Source organism: Parathielavia appendiculata (genome assembly GCF_033297405.1).
Source record: "Parathielavia appendiculata strain CBS 731.68 unplaced genomic scaffold N657scaffold_4, whole genome shotgun sequence".
NCBI lineage: Eukaryota > Fungi > Ascomycota > Sordariomycetes > Sordariales > Chaetomiaceae > Parathielavia > Parathielavia appendiculata.
In genome coordinates this window covers 561,045-578,821 of record NW_026944223.1, presented here as the reverse complement: position 1 = coordinate 578,821, position 17,777 = coordinate 561,045, and the positions used below count along the sequence as shown (strand labels likewise).

The 17,777-nt window shown below is 56.5% G+C and overlaps 5 protein-coding genes across 5 annotated transcripts; 2 read left to right on the top strand and 3 right to left on the bottom strand.

Annotated features, from left to right (window-relative positions):
• Positions 1 to 1,181: 1,181 nt before the first annotated feature.
• On the top strand, positions 1,182 to 3,017 carry N657DRAFT_569795 (uncharacterized protein; the record flags this gene model as incomplete). Its single annotated transcript, XM_062788684.1, has 1 exon — positions 1,182 to 3,017. One exon carries the CDS (start codon positions 1,182 to 1,184, stop codon positions 3,015 to 3,017), a length of 1,836 nt encoding a protein of 611 aa, XP_062648658.1.
• Positions 3,018 to 3,345: 328 nt separating this feature from the next.
• On the bottom strand, positions 3,346 to 4,474 carry N657DRAFT_655073 (Isy1-like splicing factor; the record flags this gene model as incomplete). Its single annotated transcript, XM_062794560.1, has 2 exons — positions 3,346 to 4,083; positions 4,472 to 4,474. The coding sequence occupies 2 exons, from the start codon at positions 4,472 to 4,474 to the stop codon at positions 3,346 to 3,348; spliced, it is 741 nt and encodes a 246-aa protein (XP_062648657.1).
• A 1,007-nt stretch (positions 4,475 to 5,481) lies between these two features.
• On the bottom strand, positions 5,482 to 7,474 carry N657DRAFT_643646 (Dolichyl-diphosphooligosaccharide-protein glycosyltransferase 48kDa subunit). The gene is made up of 4 exons (XM_062792597.1): positions 7,247 to 7,474; positions 7,084 to 7,194; positions 6,308 to 7,026; positions 5,482 to 6,253 (listed from the first exon to the last, which is right to left on the bottom strand). Exons 1-4 carry the CDS (start codon positions 7,386 to 7,388, stop codon positions 5,822 to 5,824), a joined length of 1,404 nt encoding a protein of 467 aa, XP_062648656.1. The 5' UTR covers positions 7,389 to 7,474; the 3' UTR covers positions 5,482 to 5,821.
• Positions 7,475 to 7,932: 458 nt separating this feature from the next.
• N657DRAFT_569683 (uncharacterized protein) lies at positions 7,933 to 8,374 on the top strand (the record flags this gene model as incomplete). The annotated part of the gene is made up of 2 exons (XM_062788678.1): positions 7,933 to 8,122; positions 8,322 to 8,374. 2 exons carry the CDS (start codon positions 7,933 to 7,935, stop codon positions 8,372 to 8,374), a joined length of 243 nt encoding a protein of 80 aa, XP_062648655.1.
• A 166-nt stretch (positions 8,375 to 8,540) lies between these two features.
• On the bottom strand, positions 8,541 to 17,460 carry N657DRAFT_643645 (beach-domain-containing protein). Its single transcript, XM_062792596.1, has 7 exons — positions 14,494 to 17,460; positions 14,033 to 14,433; positions 13,489 to 13,972; positions 10,001 to 13,438; positions 9,785 to 9,945; positions 8,995 to 9,729; positions 8,541 to 8,914 (listed from the first exon to the last, which is right to left on the bottom strand). The coding sequence occupies exons 1-7, from the start codon at positions 17,108 to 17,110 to the stop codon at positions 8,882 to 8,884; spliced, it is 7,869 nt and encodes a 2,622-aa protein (XP_062648654.1). The 5' UTR covers positions 17,111 to 17,460; the 3' UTR covers positions 8,541 to 8,881.
• Between the last annotated feature and the right edge of the window lie 317 nt (positions 17,461 to 17,777).

The window sequence follows — 17,777 nt, the reverse complement described above, 5'->3', positions numbered from 1 at the left end:
TCGTAATGGAGGAGGGGTATGGGGAATATATGCGGGGTCAAGCCGGGGCTTGGCACCAACCGTCGCGCATCCACGTCGAGCTCGGCGAGATGTTGGCATGCTTCCTGGAGGCTGAGTCTGCACGCGAGCGGAGTCCCGGCCGAGGACCTGCATGGGGTGCGGGTGAGAATCCGTCCCCTCCAGGTTACCGGTGACCTGCCCTGCTGTGCCGAGACGAATATCCCTCGTTCGATCTTGGTTTATCTGGTTCTGGAAGTCCCCGAAGCTGAGAGCTGGAGCTGGGAGTTGGGATGCTTGGAACCAGTAAAGTTTCAAGGTCACTTCAAGCTCAGGGCAGCTTTGGAAGCTTGAAGCTCAGCCCCAGCTCTACACAGTAGGAAGGCTCGCGGGGTCGGCCGTTCGGGAACAGACAGCTTGTTGGCTCCACTGAAAGTCCAACCCCGACTCCGAGTTTGGAAGGCGATCCAATGTTGCATTGTATTGCTTTTCGAGGGCTACCTTACCAATTCCGGGAAAATGGGACAGCGCGTAAGCCTTGCCCAGGGACAAAGTGCCCTGTGAAGGTTAAGCCTTGCACCTAGAAGTCTTGTGCGGAAAAAAAGACCCGGGCAGCCCGGATATATGCCTATCATACAGACCTTACAGAAGGCCTCAGGGGTTTTTTTTTTTCTTCTGGCCCAATTCTGGCATGGAAGTGTGCAAGGCTCCGGTCTTGCCCACCTACCTTATCATCCAATTAACCTTGAACGGAGCCAGACTTGCCCTCAAGAGAAGCCCTGTGCAAGGCTTACCTATGCCATGCCCCAAATTCCCGCCAAAGCTTAGGTATTCTGCCTTCACGTTCAGGCACGATGGTCGAATCCATGAACACTGAGGCGTGTGGTTGTTCCGGTCGGAGGTTGTCAGGGTCAAAGGCCCGCAGGCTGCCAAGACCGGCCCGGGAAACCGGGTCCGCTGCCAGGGGCACCTGACCCTTGCCGGGACCCCGGTTGGGACCTGAGGACCCTTGTGGTCCCTTGAGAGCCTCAGCTTGTGACGACCGACCCGCCGCCGACAAGGCAACAACACCTGGATGATCGATGAGAAGGGGGAAAGTCTGAGATATTCAATACCCTCTGAAGGTCAAGTCGAGCAATCCCCGAGACTCCTTTGTGGCATCCGCGACGAACTTCCTTGACGAAATGACGTCCAAGGCTGTCGTCCTCGGCGGTGCTCTGGCAGCGCTTGCCCGGATCGCGGCCGCGGCGCAGCCTGGTGCAGCCGAACCGGTCCCTGCGCCAATGCGCGACCTGGTATGGGGCAAGCTCAACTTCCTGCACACCACAGACACTCACGGATGGCATGGCGGCCATCTACAAGAACCACAGTACTCGGCCGACTGGGGCGACTATGTCTCGTTTGCCGAGCACATGCGCAAAAAAGCCGACATGGATGGCGTCGACCTCCTGCTTGTTGACACTGGCGATCGTGTGGAGGGTAACGGCCTTTACGATGCATCCAGTCCCAAGGGCAAATACTACTACGACATCTACCGTCAACAAGATGTCGACATCATATGCACCGGTAACCATGAGCTCTACATTGCCTCGACGGCCGATCGGGAGCACCTGCACACGGTTCCCAATTTCAAGGACAAGTACATCGCCTCCAACCTCGACTACATAGATACCAGGTCTGGTGAGAGGATGCCCATGGCCCAGAGATACCGCAAGTTCCAGACCAAGAACCAGAAGCTCGACATTGTCGCCTTTGGCTTCCTCTTCGATTTTACCGGTAACGCCAACAACACAGTTGTCCAGCCAGTGAGAGAGACCGTCAAGGAGAAGTGGTTTCAAGAAGCCGTCAGGGAAGAAACAGATGTCTTCGTCGTGATCGGACATGTCGGAGTGCGCATGCCCGAGTTCCAGACCATCTTTCGGGAGATCCGTAAGCTGAACCCTCTCACTCCCATCCTCTTCTTTGGCGGCCATGTCCATATTCGCGACGCCACCGCCTACGATGCGCGGTCGTTTGCGGTAGCCAGCGGGAGATACTTCGAGACTATCGGCTGGATGTCTGTCGACGGCGAATTGGAGAGAGCAGCACGCTCCGAGAGGTCTCGCTTGTCTTTCCACCGCAGATACATCGACAACAACCTCTTGGGACTGCACCATCACACGGGCCTCAATGCCACCTCATTCCTTACCGAGCACGGCCGCAACGTGTCGGCTATGATCACCAAAGCCCGTACCGAACTGGACCTCGACTATGCCTTTGGCTGCGCCCCGAAGACCCTCTGGATGTCTCGCTCTCCCTATCCGGGACAGAACAGCATCTACAGCTGGATCGAGAACGAGGTGCTCCCGGACGTGGCAGTCAACCCCCGCAGGAAAGACGTGCCCCGCCTAGCCATCGTCAATACGGGCTCCATTCGCTTCGACATCTTCAAGGGCCCGTTTACCCGAGACACCACCTACATCGTCTCACCCTTCCTTAGCAAGATGACATACATTCCCGATGTGCCTTACGCCATGGCTCGCAAGGTCATCAAGCTGCTGAACAACGCCGGCAAGATTACAGCATCGTCGACTCCGCCGGACAACCGCTTCATGGCCATCCCTGAGCAGCTCGTCATTCACGAGTCCATCATCAACAACGAGGTTTCCTTCGCGTCTGGTGATGACTTGGGCGGTGCCCCTCAAAAGCCGCTCGGCGAGGGCGCTGGCCAGCGGCCTCGGCTGACCGAGGGCTACACCACCAGGGACGATATCGGCAACGACGGCGACGATACCGTGCATCTTCCTGTCAATTTCTACGTTGTGCCCAACTGTATACAGGCCGAGGTGGACTTTCCTTCGGACGGCGAACCGGAGACTGTTGACCTTGTCTTCATGGATTTTATCACGCCCTGGGTGCTCATCGCACTCAGGCTGCTCGGTGGGGAGTACAGTCGCGAGCATGTCCAGCTTTATGTTGAGGGCACATTTACGGAGTTGATGGCTGGTTGGATCGAGAAGAGCTGGCCGAAGCGTTGTTAGGCCCAGGGAGCTGCTTCTTCCCGGTGAGCGCTAGATGTAAATCACTTGTTTGGGTATTTCGGCGTTGAATTTGGATGGTAAATTGTGAGCCGAGTCTGCGTCTTGAACATACACACCTGTATCTGCACACACCTGTGGGTTAGACTCTTGAGCTCGGTTGTTGTACAACTGGCTCAATCTCACGAGAAACACGGCAATTACCATCATTCAAACACACCAGCTATTCTCGAACGGAACTCCGGGGATGCGATTCCCCTCAATTCCCTTTGCGCCGCCAACGCCAAACCCAGCCCATGGAAATGCTACAGAACCACACCCGGTGTCCCGACTACAGCTGATCCAATAACCTCTTTCTCCTCCGATCAATCAACTCTTGCTGCACCTCCTCCAGCGTAGGCAGCTCCCACACCCTGCCATCCCCAACATCCCCCGGCAGCGGTTCCCAACCGGGCGGCGTCTCGGCCGGCCCCGCCTTGGCCAGGGCCTCAAACGCCATCTTCTCCCTCGCGCTCTCATACTCCAACAACTCCCCATCCTCCTCCCCCGGCGCATATCCATAATACGCCGCATTCACCTGCCGCCTCAGATCCGCCCTCTCCTCCAACGGCTTCTCCTCCTCCTGCCTGGCCTTGGCCGCCGCCTCAAAAAGCTCCTTGACCCCAGGCAACTCCCTCGCCCGCCCAAAATACCGATACCCCTTACCGCCGCCGGCTATCTCCCGCCCGGCCTCGTCATACACCTTGCCCCCACCGGCTCTCATGTAGTTCGGCCCGCCCAAATTTCGGATCTGCACCTCCCACATGTGCTTCTCGCGCATCAGCTTGTTAATCTCGTCGTTGAGGTCCCGGATTTGATAATCAGACAGCGCCGGGTCCTGGATCCGTGAGACTTTGCGCGAGATTTCTTTGAGGACTTGTCCGCGCCACTTCTCGCACGCCGGGATGCTGTCCTGTTCGGTGATGGCGCGCGGGCGCCGGGAGCGGCCCGCGTCGATGATCCCCAAGTCGGCGGCCTGTGCTTCGCGGAAGCGGAAGAGCATGGATTGAGCTTTTTCGGAGTTGCGCGCCTGGTTGGCGGGGGTAAAAGGTTAGCGGATTTGTTGGGAGGAGTTAAAGGGAGTGGGTAGTGGACGTGATGTGTTTGTAACGGCTCTTTCTTACCATTTTGACTGATCTGTTGCTAAAAAGCCTATGTGTGAGGTAGGGGGATGTGCCAGCAAGCTGTGGGTTGGGCTGCTTTTCTGCTCGGTGTTGACGACAGACGGGAGGAGATGTTTGAACAGCTGCCCAGTGGCCGGATCTGGAAATTTACAGCCTTGTTGAAGGCTGAGTGCCACTGTGGCGCGAGCTTCATAGGCCCTCCGCAGCCCCACAACAGCCACTTGATGTGTATCAGCCTATCAGGCATCAAACGCGTTTCCAAGGTGAGGTAAGATCGTGTTCTTCCCCACCGACCATGATTCCCTTCTCAACCTCACAAGTTCATGGAGGTAAACGGCCTCTGATTTCATCAACGCAATATCGTGTTCGTGCGGAGTTCATATGAAATTCATTACAGAGGATAAGGTTGTCGCAGTCCGCAACCGACACTCCTCGATCACCGCTTTATCTCAACGGCTCTCGCGACCGCGGCCAAGATGATATCAAGCGATATCCCGTCGCCAGCGAGAGCTAAGTCAACCCCTACCCAAGAAACTGCAGTGACGAAAGACACCCCAAGCTCAACTCATCCTATCCCCTGTACATATCACCGCATATGCTTCAGATCCGGGACCAGGGCGAGGGTGAGAGCGATCAAGAATGGATATCTGAGCAGGTTTTCGCATCCAAACTATACCCCCATTCCATATCTCGTTATTATATCACCACAACCCCAGAACCAACATCAGAACCCGTCCTCTCTTCAGGGATCCTCCGTCTTCTCCCCTCCACCAAGCCTGGTACACCGACCTTATACCAAGTGGTTAACACCCGGCGACCTGCAATGACGACAATATTGTCGATGCGAGGTGCGCCGGCGCCGGACTTGCCCGGCGTGTCTGTGCAGCACCAATGACTGATCCACAAAAATTGTAGTTTTCAATCGGAGCAGCAAGCACGGGGGGGGGGGGGGACACAGTAATTGTTCAACAGCTTGGTACAGGTGGCGGGTGCCATCAGGTTTCGGTGGAGGGAGTTTTGACGTGTCGGAAAGTTCTAGTGTTCTTTCTGCATCGTAAACTTTCATTCCATATCTCTTCTTCTGTGCAAGTACTTGTCACGGTATCTGTTGGAACGGTGATGGGGAACGCCAGGGACTACTCCAGCAGCAGCAGCAAAACAGAACGTGCCCGGTGATGACCAAGGTCCAAAAAGCCAAATTTGCAGGCAGCAGACGGGATCTGGCTTACAGCAGTTGGCTTGCCTGTCGGTTGTCAGTGGGAACATAAGAGAGCTAATCTGAGGGCCTTGGTTCTGTTTTGCCTGCCGATATTTGCCCGCCTTTCCATTCTCATTCCCCGTGTCTCTTCCATGTCACATAGTGTGTAAACAGTTAGGTCAGAAGCTAGATCTTAGAGGTGAGGGTGTGAGCGTCCATGACTGATGAAGCGGACGCTCTCGGCAGCACCTCGGGCGACAATGGGGTAGGCTGGGAGTGCACAAGAAGGTTCATGCATATTTGTTCATACATATCCTTCGGGGAATTTAGATTTTGCGCCTTGCATCCGGGAACGTTGTATCTTGTGTACAGAACGAATCAACAACACAGGAACAACTACCTCCCTCTATACCCCACCCCAACACACATTCCTTACTTGTGCTCCCTTACTGCGTCTTCTTGCTTTCCCTCTTCCCGCCCACCGGGGCGCTGTACATCCACAGCGCGCAGAACGCCAGCCACCCGGCCACCGTTACCCCGAGACCGGCAATCCACGGCCAGGCGCCGCTAATCACAAAGCTGCGCGGCCACTCGTTGTGCGCCATGTGCCTCACAGACACGGTGTTCTTTTCCTCGACGTTGGACAGGAAGGGCCGCTTGTAGTTGACCAGGAAGTTGAAGATGCCGTGCTGGTCGGGCAGCCTGAAGGACACGCTGTAGGCCGACGCCGAGTCGGACGAGTGGGCGGCGTCGAGGGTGAGCGGCAGGCGGTGGAAGGGCGAGAGCATCGAGAACTCAAGCTGCAGAGCGTCGTCGCCAGGGAGGGTGAAGGGGTTCCAGGTTGTCCACGAGTACTCGGAGAGGGAGATGGTGTATTTCTAGGGAAATATCAGTATGGTAGCAGTTGGGGCCAGGCAATCGGTTATACTGACCACGTCGTTCTTGATGCGGTAGATCTTGGGGTTCGACTCGTTCGTCGCACCCGCCTCGTCGAGATGGTGCTCAATCCAGTTGACCCGCAGCACGCCAATCTCATTGAACGTCCACCCGCTCACGCGCTTCGCAAACTCCCTGTTGAACGTCTTGACTGCCTTCTTCTCCCCCACCTTGCTCACCTCGGCGTCGAACCACTTGTCCTGCAGCATCTCGGCCGAACCAACCAGCGTGAAGCGGGCGGAATTGCGCGCCTGGAAGGCCGATACGAGCGCCAGCTGCTCGCCGGCCGCGAAGAGATCGTCCACCACCTCGGACTGCTCCTTGGGGTTGTAGCTGTAGGCGGTACGAGGAGCGCGGAGCACGGGCGTTAGGAGCTCGCTGGATCCGAGCACGGCGCCCACCCCGCGCGCGAAGGCAATGATGTCGTCGTCTCGGCCGGCGCCGGCGCCGAAAAAGTCCTTGACGTCCGGGCGCGTGGTGGCGCTGGGTGGCGGGAGCAGCAGCACGTCGTGCATGTCGGGAGAGCTCAAGGCGTCGTAGTGGAAGTGGTCTACTACCAGGCCGGTGCGGTCGGCGGGAAGCTGGATGTCGAGCTCGGCGAGCAGCGAAACGAGGGAGGTGGGGGTCGGGAGGTCGGAGGTCAGGGCGACGAGGATGTTGCCTTGTGCGTTCATAAAGTCGACAAGGATGTTGGGCGTCAGGTTGGGCCCAAGGCCTGGGAGGGGTGTCAGTAAAACCGATGCCAATGTATGAGTTTGATAGTCCCGTTTACCCTTGGCCTTGGTCGGAAACAGGATGATATGGTCATAACTGCGCTCGCCGAGGTGGAACAGGGCCAGCGACTCGCTCTTCGGCACCTCGAAGGAGATCTGGAATCCTCTGCCTGTCTACTGTTAGACTAGAGCGTATAGCAGAGCCGAAGTCATATCACAAACTTTCTAAATCCCCAAGGAATTTGGAGTAGTTCGTTTTCTCGGCGACATCTTCCAGGATCACCAGCAGCCTGTTGCCCGAAGCGCTGATGGCCGACACAACAGCTGCAAACAGGAAGAGAAATAACGAGAAGAGTGACCGCATGTTGAGCACAGTGATCCCGCTCCTAGACGGCCGCAATTGGAGGGAGGGGTGGGAGAATAGACAGGCGCAAACTCGGAGTCGTCAAGTTCATGCCACGGAAGCTTGCCTCGTCCCTGCGACAGCTTTCCTTCAGGCAAATAGATGGGATTGGATCTTGCCTTTGATGCGGCATACGTAGCCTTGCCAAGACGGGGCAGGGGGTCTCAGCTCCAAGACCCACTCAGCCGTCATTTGCTCCCCTGCTCGCTGGCCTGTGCTTCCAGCGTGAATAACTATCCTCGAATTAGCCGCGGTTTGGCCGCATCGGGAACCTCAACTCAGCTCGCGCGCTCCAACGACGACAACGAGGTCCTGCTCGCACGACTAGTGTGTGTGTTGCTGCCGCCGCAATTGACAGCACAAGGTACGTATCCAGCGACTGCCACTTCCAAATCTCGACCAGCTACCCACCGAAACCCCCAAGTGTCCTCCAGCAACGAAACGTCTTTAAGACAACCTCACCAGAAAGAAGACACGAGGAAATAGTAAAAAAAAAAAAAAAAAAATGAACGGCACAACCCCCCGCTTCTGGGCCGGGCCCCTCCGCTACTGCCGCTGGGCAGCGCGCGAGCGCCCAGGCTATTTCGCAGCCGTCTTCATCGGCGCCCTGGGCCCCGCGATCCTCATCACCGTGCCCCCGATCCGCCGGCGACTGGGCGACTATGACGCCGCGCCAATTCCCATGACCTATCCCGGTATGTTTGTCCAAACTTCCCTTGCCCCAACAAAACACACACACACACGCACACACACGCACACACAGTACACAGCCAGTCAACAAACTCTCCGGAGACTTGGGTAGAAGGAAGGGGATGGAAGAAGGAGAAGGGGATTGATTGGGTTGTCAGTGATTCAGCCAGAGAGACGCTAACGGTAGCGATTTATGATATGCAGTTCCTACGGGCCCGAGGAAGCAGTTGACGGGGTACGACGACGATACGGAATGAGAGGGATCAGCGTGGATGATATCCAAGCAAAAGGGAGTGAGTGAGGGAATCCCTGAAAGAAGACAACGACATCCAGGAAGGTCCCAAGACCAGTTGGCGGGATTGCGTGTATAATACGCCGTGCAGTGGAGGACGATTGTGGTTATGTACATGTTGGCTTTTTTGACGGGTGGGCAGGAGCTAGAGAAGAGGCCTGGAAGAGCACGGAACAGGCTGAATCAGGGGAAAGCAGCCCAAAGGAGGCAATGGGCGATGCAAAAGAAAGACATAAACATCCAGACTCTACAACTCCTTAAACCTGATGCTGAAACAAAGAGCAGGGCCGGCCCAGGAAAACAATCAAACCTCTTGCCAGCCAAGACTCCACGTATCTCAGGTTACAAATCATGCCCTGTTCCCATACACCACGTCCTCGCCTAGTCTATAATGCACCTCCTTCTCGTGGCCGCCTCAATCCCCTTTTGTTGGAAAATCAATCCCTCACCACGTTTCCCTCCTCCCATTCCTCTACCTCTCCCGCTGAACCAAATTCCACTCCCACTATAGTCAAAGTCAGCAATCTCACAAATCCACACACAGGGATGACAAGCCAAATAAGTAAAAATAAAAAAAGAACTTACCACCCGCCCATCTTCGTCCCCAGTGTACACCAACCCAGCCAGCGGCGCAACACAGGTAATCGCGGCCTCGACGTTGGCGCCGACCTCGCTCTTGACGTCGACATGGTCCAGCCGGCGCACAAACTCCAACGTCCACCCGCCGCCGCCGCTGCGGGCGACCGTCTTCCGCCACACATTCACCATTCCGCGCCGGTGGCCTGTGAACACGAGCTGGTTCTCGATCCACTCACTGCCGCCCGCCGACCCTTCGTAGAAGGCGCACGCGTGGACAAAGTCGTTGTTGGGCCCCCCAAACGAAGAGTGGTGCTGGTTGGGGACGCAGACGTTCTGCTCCAAGATCAGCTCCCCGTTGAGGGTATACAGCACAACATTCTGCCCGGAGCAGATCAGGACGTCGCCCGTCACGTCGTTGATGCGCGCGCACTCGGCCGGCCGCGCGAGGGGCAGCTTGCGGATGAAATCGAGCCGGTTGAGGTCCCACAGGAAGGCGGCGCCGTCCTGGGAGACGGTGAGGATTGTGCTAAAGGCCTTAGACACGGCGATGTGCGTGACGGGCGTCTTGTGGCCGAACAGGGAGGAGCGCAGGTGCAGCTCTACGAGCGGCTTGCTCGGCGAGGACTGCACCGTGTATACGGACACGACGCAGTCTTCACCGGCCGTGACGAGAGTTTTGGAGTCGGCGAAGGTGAGGGTCGAGATCTGACCAATGTGGAGGTTCTCGAAGTGGCCGGCGGGCTGGAGGAGGTTAGCTGATCAACGCTTTTCTAGAACCGCGCTGACGAAGCCCTACCTTTCTGTTGTCACTGAGGAAAAAGCGCACGCTGTTGTCCGTGTAGCCCCATTCCAGAAACTTGTCGTAATGTGGAGGGAGATTGAGCCTGAACGGCGATGCGCAGAGAAGGCGGTCAAGCTTGGGCACGTAGATGAGCGAGGCAACTCGCTCACGGCTTTCTGCGGATTGTCAGTACCCCATCAACACATTGGTGGAACCAGGAAATAGAAATACCTAGCAGCGGATAAGACACCCTTGTCAGCGCTGCAATCGATGTGTCAAGCCGCTTGGTCGGACACCGGTCGTGCTCCCTCGACGGGTGCGGCCTCGTGAAGATCTGATGCGGAGTCTGGCCAAAGTTGTGGATGATGCCGGTCGTGATGACGCGCTCCTGAGGATCCGTGATGTTATCCAGGTCTCTGGTGCCCTTGTACGACAGAGGGTGGAAGACGTTGAGGTTTTCCACGGCAATTTCCCCGCGCTGCTTGTAGCCAAACACGAGATCAATCCACTGATGTAGCCTCTGGCTGACGTACGGACTCTCCAGCGCCTCGCGGTGCTTCGCGATAAAGATCTTCGGATCTCCCTTAGCCCAGGGCGGCAGGATGACATTGTCGACTTTGCCGCCGCCCCCTTGCCGAACTCCAAAGTTGTAGCCATTAATGTTGGTAAGAAAGTCCGGTAGGTAGAAAAACTCTGGGATCAGCTCACGGACATCCGAGCCATTGTCTCGGGAGGCCGAATTCCAGGCACCCTCGATGGAATAGAACAGCCGGTCGGGGTGATCAAAGGTGCCTCCTTGCAGCAAGATGAACGACTGCACAAACGGCGGAAGACGGATGAGGTACGACGAGACAATCATCGCAGAGGAATAGTGCGTGCCGTAGTGGAAGGGCGTCTCGCCGATCTCGGCAAGACTCCTGTACCGCATCGCAAAGTCCGCAGCGCGGGCCGGAGACTGCGCGCCCATCGGCTTCGACAGGTCCCTGAACGTCGCCGGGTTGTTCAGGTCAAGCTCTTCGCTGGTGTAGTCCGCCAAGACCCACGGGAAAACAGGATACTGCGTCAGATCGTTGAAGGTCCTGCCAGCCATGGTGTTCACCAGCATCAGATACTGGAAGTTGGAAATCTCGCCCCTCTGCCACCGCCTCATCAGGGGATTCCACCCAGACGAATTGAAAATACTCCCAAACTTGGCCCCAAAGCTCTGTGGCGACTCCTCAGGAGACTTGAGGCTCTCGAGCCGCCAGGCATCTTCCGGATTGGGAAGCAAGCTCGCGTTGTTGGTGTGAGGCGTCATGGCCGTCAGCCTGGCGTATATGTCATCTCTCATGCCAGAGTTTATGGCGGTCAGCAAGTAGCTTCGCCCATCGGTGAAGAAGACCTCGATCGCCACATCGCGGAACAAGAACCGCCGCTTCGATATGCTGAGGACATCCTGCCACCTCCAGCTGCGCGACTCTTGGTCGGTGCGGCCTTGGTTTTGACGTCTCTCGCTCGGCTTGCCCCCTGTGATGATCACGGAAAAGGGGTCCCGCTCTTCAGGCGGTGCTTGCCAAACATTGACAATCTCTCCGTCCGCACTCTGGAACAGGCTGTCCATAATGTAGAGCGCTTCCTTGCCAATGATAAGAATACCCTCGGAGGCGTCGAGGCCAATGATACGCGAGATGTTGAAGACATTCTGAACGGCATCCCCTTGCTGAAGCCGCCTCATCACCTTCCTGTTCTTATCCTCAAAGGTATCGTCTCCCTCCGGCTCGTTGGGGTCCTCGACCAGCTCAAAATCTTCCTCCGGCGCAACTTGGTCTGCCGTCCCACCGACCGAATCCGGCTCGGCAGAAATATCCGTGTCCTCCATATTCCCTTGAGATCGACCCTCCGTGAGAGTCGTCGGAGCAGGTGTTGTGGGCCGTGCTCCCTGTGTCACCGAAAGGCTTCCGCTGGATATGCTGGGCTTCGGGGTCGCCGCAGCCCCATTATTTCTCTTCGGTTGATAATCTTGCTGCTGCTGGCTGGGATATTCCGGGAGAAGACGAAGACGCATGCGGTTCCTCCCCTCGGTCCGATCCAACTTCCACTTGATAGTCTGCGGTTCGCTAAACACGGCGCCTGGCCGGCGCAGATCGCGCTCCATCTTCGCAAAGGTCGATGCGAGAAAGGCATTGTCATCTTGCACATCCTGCAGAAGCCTTTGGTGCTTGAAGTGTTCGGTGAAGTAGATGCTCTTCATCCACGCGCTGTTAGCCATCTCGTGTCGGAGCAAGACATTGTCCCGCTCCAATGACTCGGTGTGCCACTGCTTTAATTTTTCCTTTCGGGCCTTCGTCCTCATCCTGGCACTGTCCGCGGTGCGTTGGTTTTCCAACCCGACAAACTCCTCCCAAGCTTTGGACATGCCGCCAAAGAAGAGGACGTCAAGCGAGGACTGATGCTGGTCAACCCACTCGAGAAACGCCCCATCGTCCAGCTCGGTCAGTTTCTCGAATCCCCTCGCCAAGGGCCGCTGGTCCGGCGTCATCGTCTGCCGAAAGATTGCCGCTGACTCCTCAGGCTTTTGCACAAGCATGATGCGCCACAGCGTCGCAGCTACCAGCCGGATGTTGTGCCGTGAGTCAACCAGCTTGTTGTAGAGCTGATACCACAGCAGCTTCATGTAATCGTCATCCATTGACAAGCAAGCGAGTAGAACGGTCTGCCAGTACAGCAGAAGTTCCATGATCGACAGGGCCTCGGAATCCTTAGTTTCGGGGTCGCCCATGTCCGAGAGCCTTAGAAGGCAAAACTTCAAAAAGGACGACCGGATCGTCGCCACCGCAGAGCTGCACAGCCGGACGCTCTTCAGAGATGCCACATCAGGTCGTTGCAGATATTCTAAGAGGGTCCCGGTGAAATCGATCATCGTCTCAGCTCCGCCCATGAACGATCCATCGAATACGGCCTCGACCATGTGGAGATTCAGCCGAGCCAGGTTCTGCAAAATCTTGGGCTCTGTGAGAATTTTCTGATCCAATTGGATGGTGTTCTTCAGATGAGTGATGGTATTCCGAAGGATGTAAGTTTCAAAGTACGCGCGGTGTTCTTGAAACCCTGGTGGCACCTTCAGGACGAGACCGAATCCAGGAAACTCCTTTCTGACGAGGATCTGATCTGTGAAGACGCCGATGATGAGTTCTAGAACGCCTTCTAGCACGGCGTTGCTAGTAGTCCGGGCGGCAGGTCTCTTCTTTGGAGACACGGCGTGATTCAACCGAGCAGGGGTCGGCACCGAGGGAGGTGACTGCGAAGTGACCAGGATGAATGACGAAGGCCGCCGGAGGGGAGTTCCACGGCCCGGACTGGGAGAGGGTAGTTGGGCATCAGAAGGCCCTATATTCGATGTCCGGATGATCGGGATCGCCGTGGACGAGGACCCAGGGACCGGACGGATGATGACATCGCCGCCCTCAAAATTGAGTGTGTCCTTTGAATTGAGCTCCGTCTCTGCTGTGACAGGATCGGAACTCACGATTACCGGATAGAGCGCCACGCAGAGATGTCGAACGTAGTCCGAGGAGAGGGCGAAATCCCTAAAGTTGGCGGAACGCGTGTGCATGTCTGCCAAGAAACGGATGACAATCTGAAGGACGCCAGCATTCGCTGCCACCCTGTCTTTGTCAGGTACGTGCGTCCCTAATTCTCGCGTTAGCAGACATCAAGTAGCATAGGAATGGTTATCTCACTCCTCGGTTCAAGGGCCTGGCCCAGCTCCATCGAGCGCGCCCTAGGCCTAGTTGGAATGGCACTGAAACCCTCTTCAGAGGTCTGCTTGGTGCTAAGGTCACCCCTGGCCGGCGAATCTGGGTCATCCTGATACTTGAGGACGTCCCGAAGACCTTGCTGCAGCATGGACGTTATGACCGGAAGCATATCAGGGAACACGACGCGACTGCTGCCGAAGATCTCCAAGAGGCTGAAGAAATCGAACGAGTTGTCAAAGTTGATGTTTGCAACGTCGTACCCAAAGAGGATGCTGAAGAGGATCGGCCAGAGAGTTGAGATGTCCCACCACTGCTTCAGGCGGAAGGCCATGATCCAGAAGCCGCCAGTCTTGCTCGCAAACTTGGCCGTGTAGCCGGAAGGCTGCGTGACGAGGAGGCGAGCAAGAATCTTGCAACCAAGAACGACAATTTCCGGGTCATTCTCTGCGAGCAGGTAGAGCAGCCACTGCCCGGACGTCAGCACGTATTCCTTTGCCTTCTTCTTTGGGCCGGCTGCAAATATCACCTTGTTCGTGACGGTCTTGGCAAACTTGCGAATGTCGGCCAAGTTGGCCTTGTCGCAGAGGAGTCGGGTATACATGTCCAGTATATTGATGCCAAGCTGCTTTTTGGTGAGCATCTTCGAGCCCACCGTCGACGGTGAGAAGCTGGCTTCGGCGGTAGAGCGGCGCAAGAGGCCGAGACCAGGTGTAGGTGACCGGCTGCTTGCGGCCGCCGGCTTTGGTGTTCGCGGCAACGAGCTCGGTGGAGTGTGGAATGCGTAGGTGATGAACAGGGCGATGGAGCGGTGGACTTCGGCGTTGTAATTGCACTTCACGAGGCTCTCAAAGGAAACCATGAAGTGAGGCATAATCTCCTCTGAGATAGTCTCGGCTTTCAGCGCATCCAGAAGCCTCTTGATGATCCCTGTCGGAAGCTGGTGAGCTCACCGAAATCTATGGAGGACGCTACACACACGATACTTACGCATTCGGAGCAGCCGGCGGCTGTTGAACTGATGGTGCTTGCTCTTGACGGCAAACGTCACGAACTGTCTGTAGTAGAGCTCCTGGGCCAACGGTGAAGACTTCCGCCACGTGTCTGGGTCGATCAAGAGAACGCGGTATGCGAGCGGGTTGATGATGAAGGACTCAATTGGGTCAGCATGCTTGTACCCAACAAAATGAAGCACCAAGCTGAGCAGCTGGAAACCCAATCGGTCTCTGGCCTCGTTGGTCAGCGTGAGTCGCCATATCTGCGACTGGCTCTCCGAGCCCGGCACGCCGTATCCAAGTTTGGCACGAAGCAGCATGCTCAGAATGGCATATCCCTTGTCTCTCTCCATGGCTTCACTATTCCTCCAGCTATTGCTGATGCAGTGGAACATCAGCTCGACAGACCGTAGCAGTTCATCGGCGGTAGACGACCGTTCCACGAGCTTGAGGGCTACGGGCGTGAAGCCTCCGAGGCGCCAGAGGTTGTCGTCGAAGTAGTACGGAGTGGCAACAACTGGATCGCCCGCGAGAACCGAAATGCCGTTCAACTTCACCAGCGCGTCGTCGACACAGGGCACAGCTCCATTGATGGCAACCGCCGTCCCACTCTTCAGTGTAGCATGAAACAGGCTGCTGGCGGAGCTCCTGGACAGCGAGCGAAAAAGCAACGAATCCATGAATTTTCCATCGGCTGGGAATATGGCGAGTGGGAAAGTGCTAAGTAGCACCTTGTGCTCGGGCACGATGGTGCTTGCTTTGTCCCTGATGGCTCTCAAGATGTCCGAGTTATCGTCCTTGCCGGGATGGAACACCTCGTTACGGAGTCCAAGGGCGGCCGAGGCCTCATAGGTCTGGAACCCACCGAGACAGTCCTGGAAATTCCCCTGATACCGCGGTCCGAGGCGGTAGTAAACAGCAAGCAAGTCGTCACTCAGAACGTCTTCGAACAGATGTGCCGAGGCTAGCGACCACTTAGAGTGCACCAGTCCTGGGCCAAGTTGAGCCGCGAGGCCCCGTGGCGTGCCTAGGAAAGCTTGAACAGGGTTTGTCTTGGGACTGCCTGATGAGAAAGACACAAAACTCTCAGTGCTTGCATTCGAGGGCGGAGGCAGGCTCGGATATGCGGCGCGAAGCTGCTCGGCAAACTCTCCGTTGACGTAGAGGCTTGCCTTGCTTGCTGACATAGTTCTGGGCCTGCGGTGGACAAGAGCGATATGGTACCATTGATGCTCCTTGAATGCCACCGACTTGAACCTCACACTAGGCCGCGGAGAGGTGACAGATGTCTGCAGGATAAAGTTCTTTGTGTCTTTTTCAAGGTAAGCGAGGAGAAAGCAAGTCTGGCTAGTGTCAAAGAGCCCGAAAAGCGTTGTGTGAGATCTTGGATCGAACTCATCGATTCGGACCCAGCAAGCAAAGGTGTATCCGGGCGCTGTTTGAGGAGGAAAAGACCGGCCAAGGTTCGGGAGCTCGATGGATGAGTGGCCGTGCAAACAGAGGTCGAATTGAATAAACGGGGGGCCAGTGTACTTCTCCGTCATGTCCAAGCAAAATTCAGAGGTAGCTGGGTCCCGCCGATTCAACAAGAACTCCGCATCGGCCAACTGGTCGATGCCGAACTGCATCAGGGACTTGCAGAGGGATAGCGCCATCTCTCTTTCGGGTCCGTTGAGATTGCTGTCCTCGGCAAAAAGCAAGCGCAGCAGGGTAGACAGCAGGCCGGTCCCATGCAAAGCATTGAGGTTGAAGAGTGATGCGCTTGCCAGGGATGACAACACCGCGAGCACTATCCTCGAAGCAGGGCTCGCCGCAACATCCTGACCTTTCGGAATGGATCGCCAGAGGCTAACCACAGTCCGAATGATTTCGGCGTTCTGGATGGCTGTGTTGGGCCCGATAATGCCTTGCAATTCTTCATCGATGGCCTCCATGGTAAGCGACACGCCGGTTCTGTCTCCCGTATCGGCTTCTGCGGACTGTTCAGTCTCCCTATCCTCTCCGTTCGGCCGATCCATCGGGTCATCCGAGGCCGACAAAGAGGCGACCTCGCAACAGAGCTCATCCAGGCGCTGGTCATCGAGGGCAAAAGAGAGCAGCTTTCCGAACAGCTGGCAGCAGGTCCAGAGGTCGGAATTCCCTCCTCCGACGCCAATGCTGGCTATAATCTGCTCCAGAGCCTCCCAACCCCCTCCTTCTACTCTATCCCGGAAGTACCGTCTGTTGCCAAAGTGGCCGCGGAAGGACGCCGAGAGCGTTGCCAGCACGACATGTAGCAAGTCAAATATTGCCCTCCTCTCCGTCGTGCAGCGCTTTTGTGGGTTGTAGAAGCCTGCAAATGACCGTAATACGTCGAGGAGCGCCTGAAAGCCACCAAGATGGCGGAAGTCGTCTTGTGGTGGTGAGGGCGGCGACGAGGCGGCGACATGCTGGTGAATCTGGCGGATCTGGTTGACCAGTTCCTCGATGTCAGGGTACGCGCGCTCTGGTAGGCTCGTTGCTGACCCGGACAATCCGTCTAGGAGGGCCTGGAGCACTTCGGTGGCTTTGGAGGCCTGGAGATTCGAGGTCGACGTCGACGCTCGATAGCGGCGGGATCGCACGGGATGCATGTTGCAGAGTTCCGGGCCACTCAACTAGGCCAATTCGCTGAGGACCTGACACAGCGACAGTAATGAGCGATTGTCGACTCCCTAGAACCCATCGAGGGTCCAGGCGCAAGAGCTCGGGGCGCCGTCATGGAAGGGAAACGCGATCTGGCGCCGTTCGGAGAGAGAGCTTACGCCAGCATCCCCAGGCTGCCGCAGAATTCCGCTAGCTCAGCCAGGAAGTCGGAAATAGATCTCTAAAGAGGAAGATAAGCTTAACTAGAGGCAGTGGTTTGTGTGAAATCGAGCAGCGAAAACAAAAGCGCTTTACTGGTTTGGTGTCGAGCTTCAAAAGCTTGCGCAGAGCGCCTTGGTCTGGTCCCTTCGAGCACACACAAATGAAATGGAAGCTCCCATCCAGCTACGGGAACTTTAGGCGTCAGCCTCGCGCTGCTCCTTCGCCCTGCAGGGCTGAACATGTGCTGAGTCGGCTAAACAGAGGGGCACTGTGGCGGTGCCAGCACCGAGCAGAAGGGCTGCGTGGACCAGCCACACCACCAACCCGGAACCAGCAAAATGACGGTGATCATCCCGAGTCATCGATTGTGAATTTTGGCCTACTTGACTTGTACTCTCAATCATTCAAGTCATCTTGTAATGGTATACATTCTCGTAACTCCACATATCCAAT

Coding starts and splice junctions, on each gene's coding strand:
- N657DRAFT_643646 (XM_062792597.1), bottom strand. CDS start 7,388: ATGCGGTCACTCTTCTCGTTATTTCTCTTCCTGTTTGCAGCTGTTGTG. Junction 7,195..7,246: donor ATTCCTTGGGGATTTAGAAA/GTTTGTGATATG, acceptor AACAGTAGACAG/GCAGAGGATTCCAGATCTCC. Junction 6,254..6,307: donor ACCGCATCAAGAACGACGTG/GTCAGTATAACC, acceptor ATATTTCCCTAG/AAATACACCATCTCCCTCTC.
- N657DRAFT_643645 (XM_062792596.1), bottom strand. CDS start 17,110: ATGCATCCCGTGCGATCCCGCCGCTATCGAGCGTCGACGTCGACCTCG. Junction 13,973..14,032: donor CCAAGACCGTCACGAACAAG/GTGATATTTGCA, acceptor ACGTCCGGGCAG/TGGCTGCTCTACCTGCTCGC. Junction 9,946..10,000: donor GGTGTCTTATCCGCTGCTAG/GTATTTCTATTT, acceptor GACAATCCGCAG/AAAGCCGTGAGCGAGTTGCC.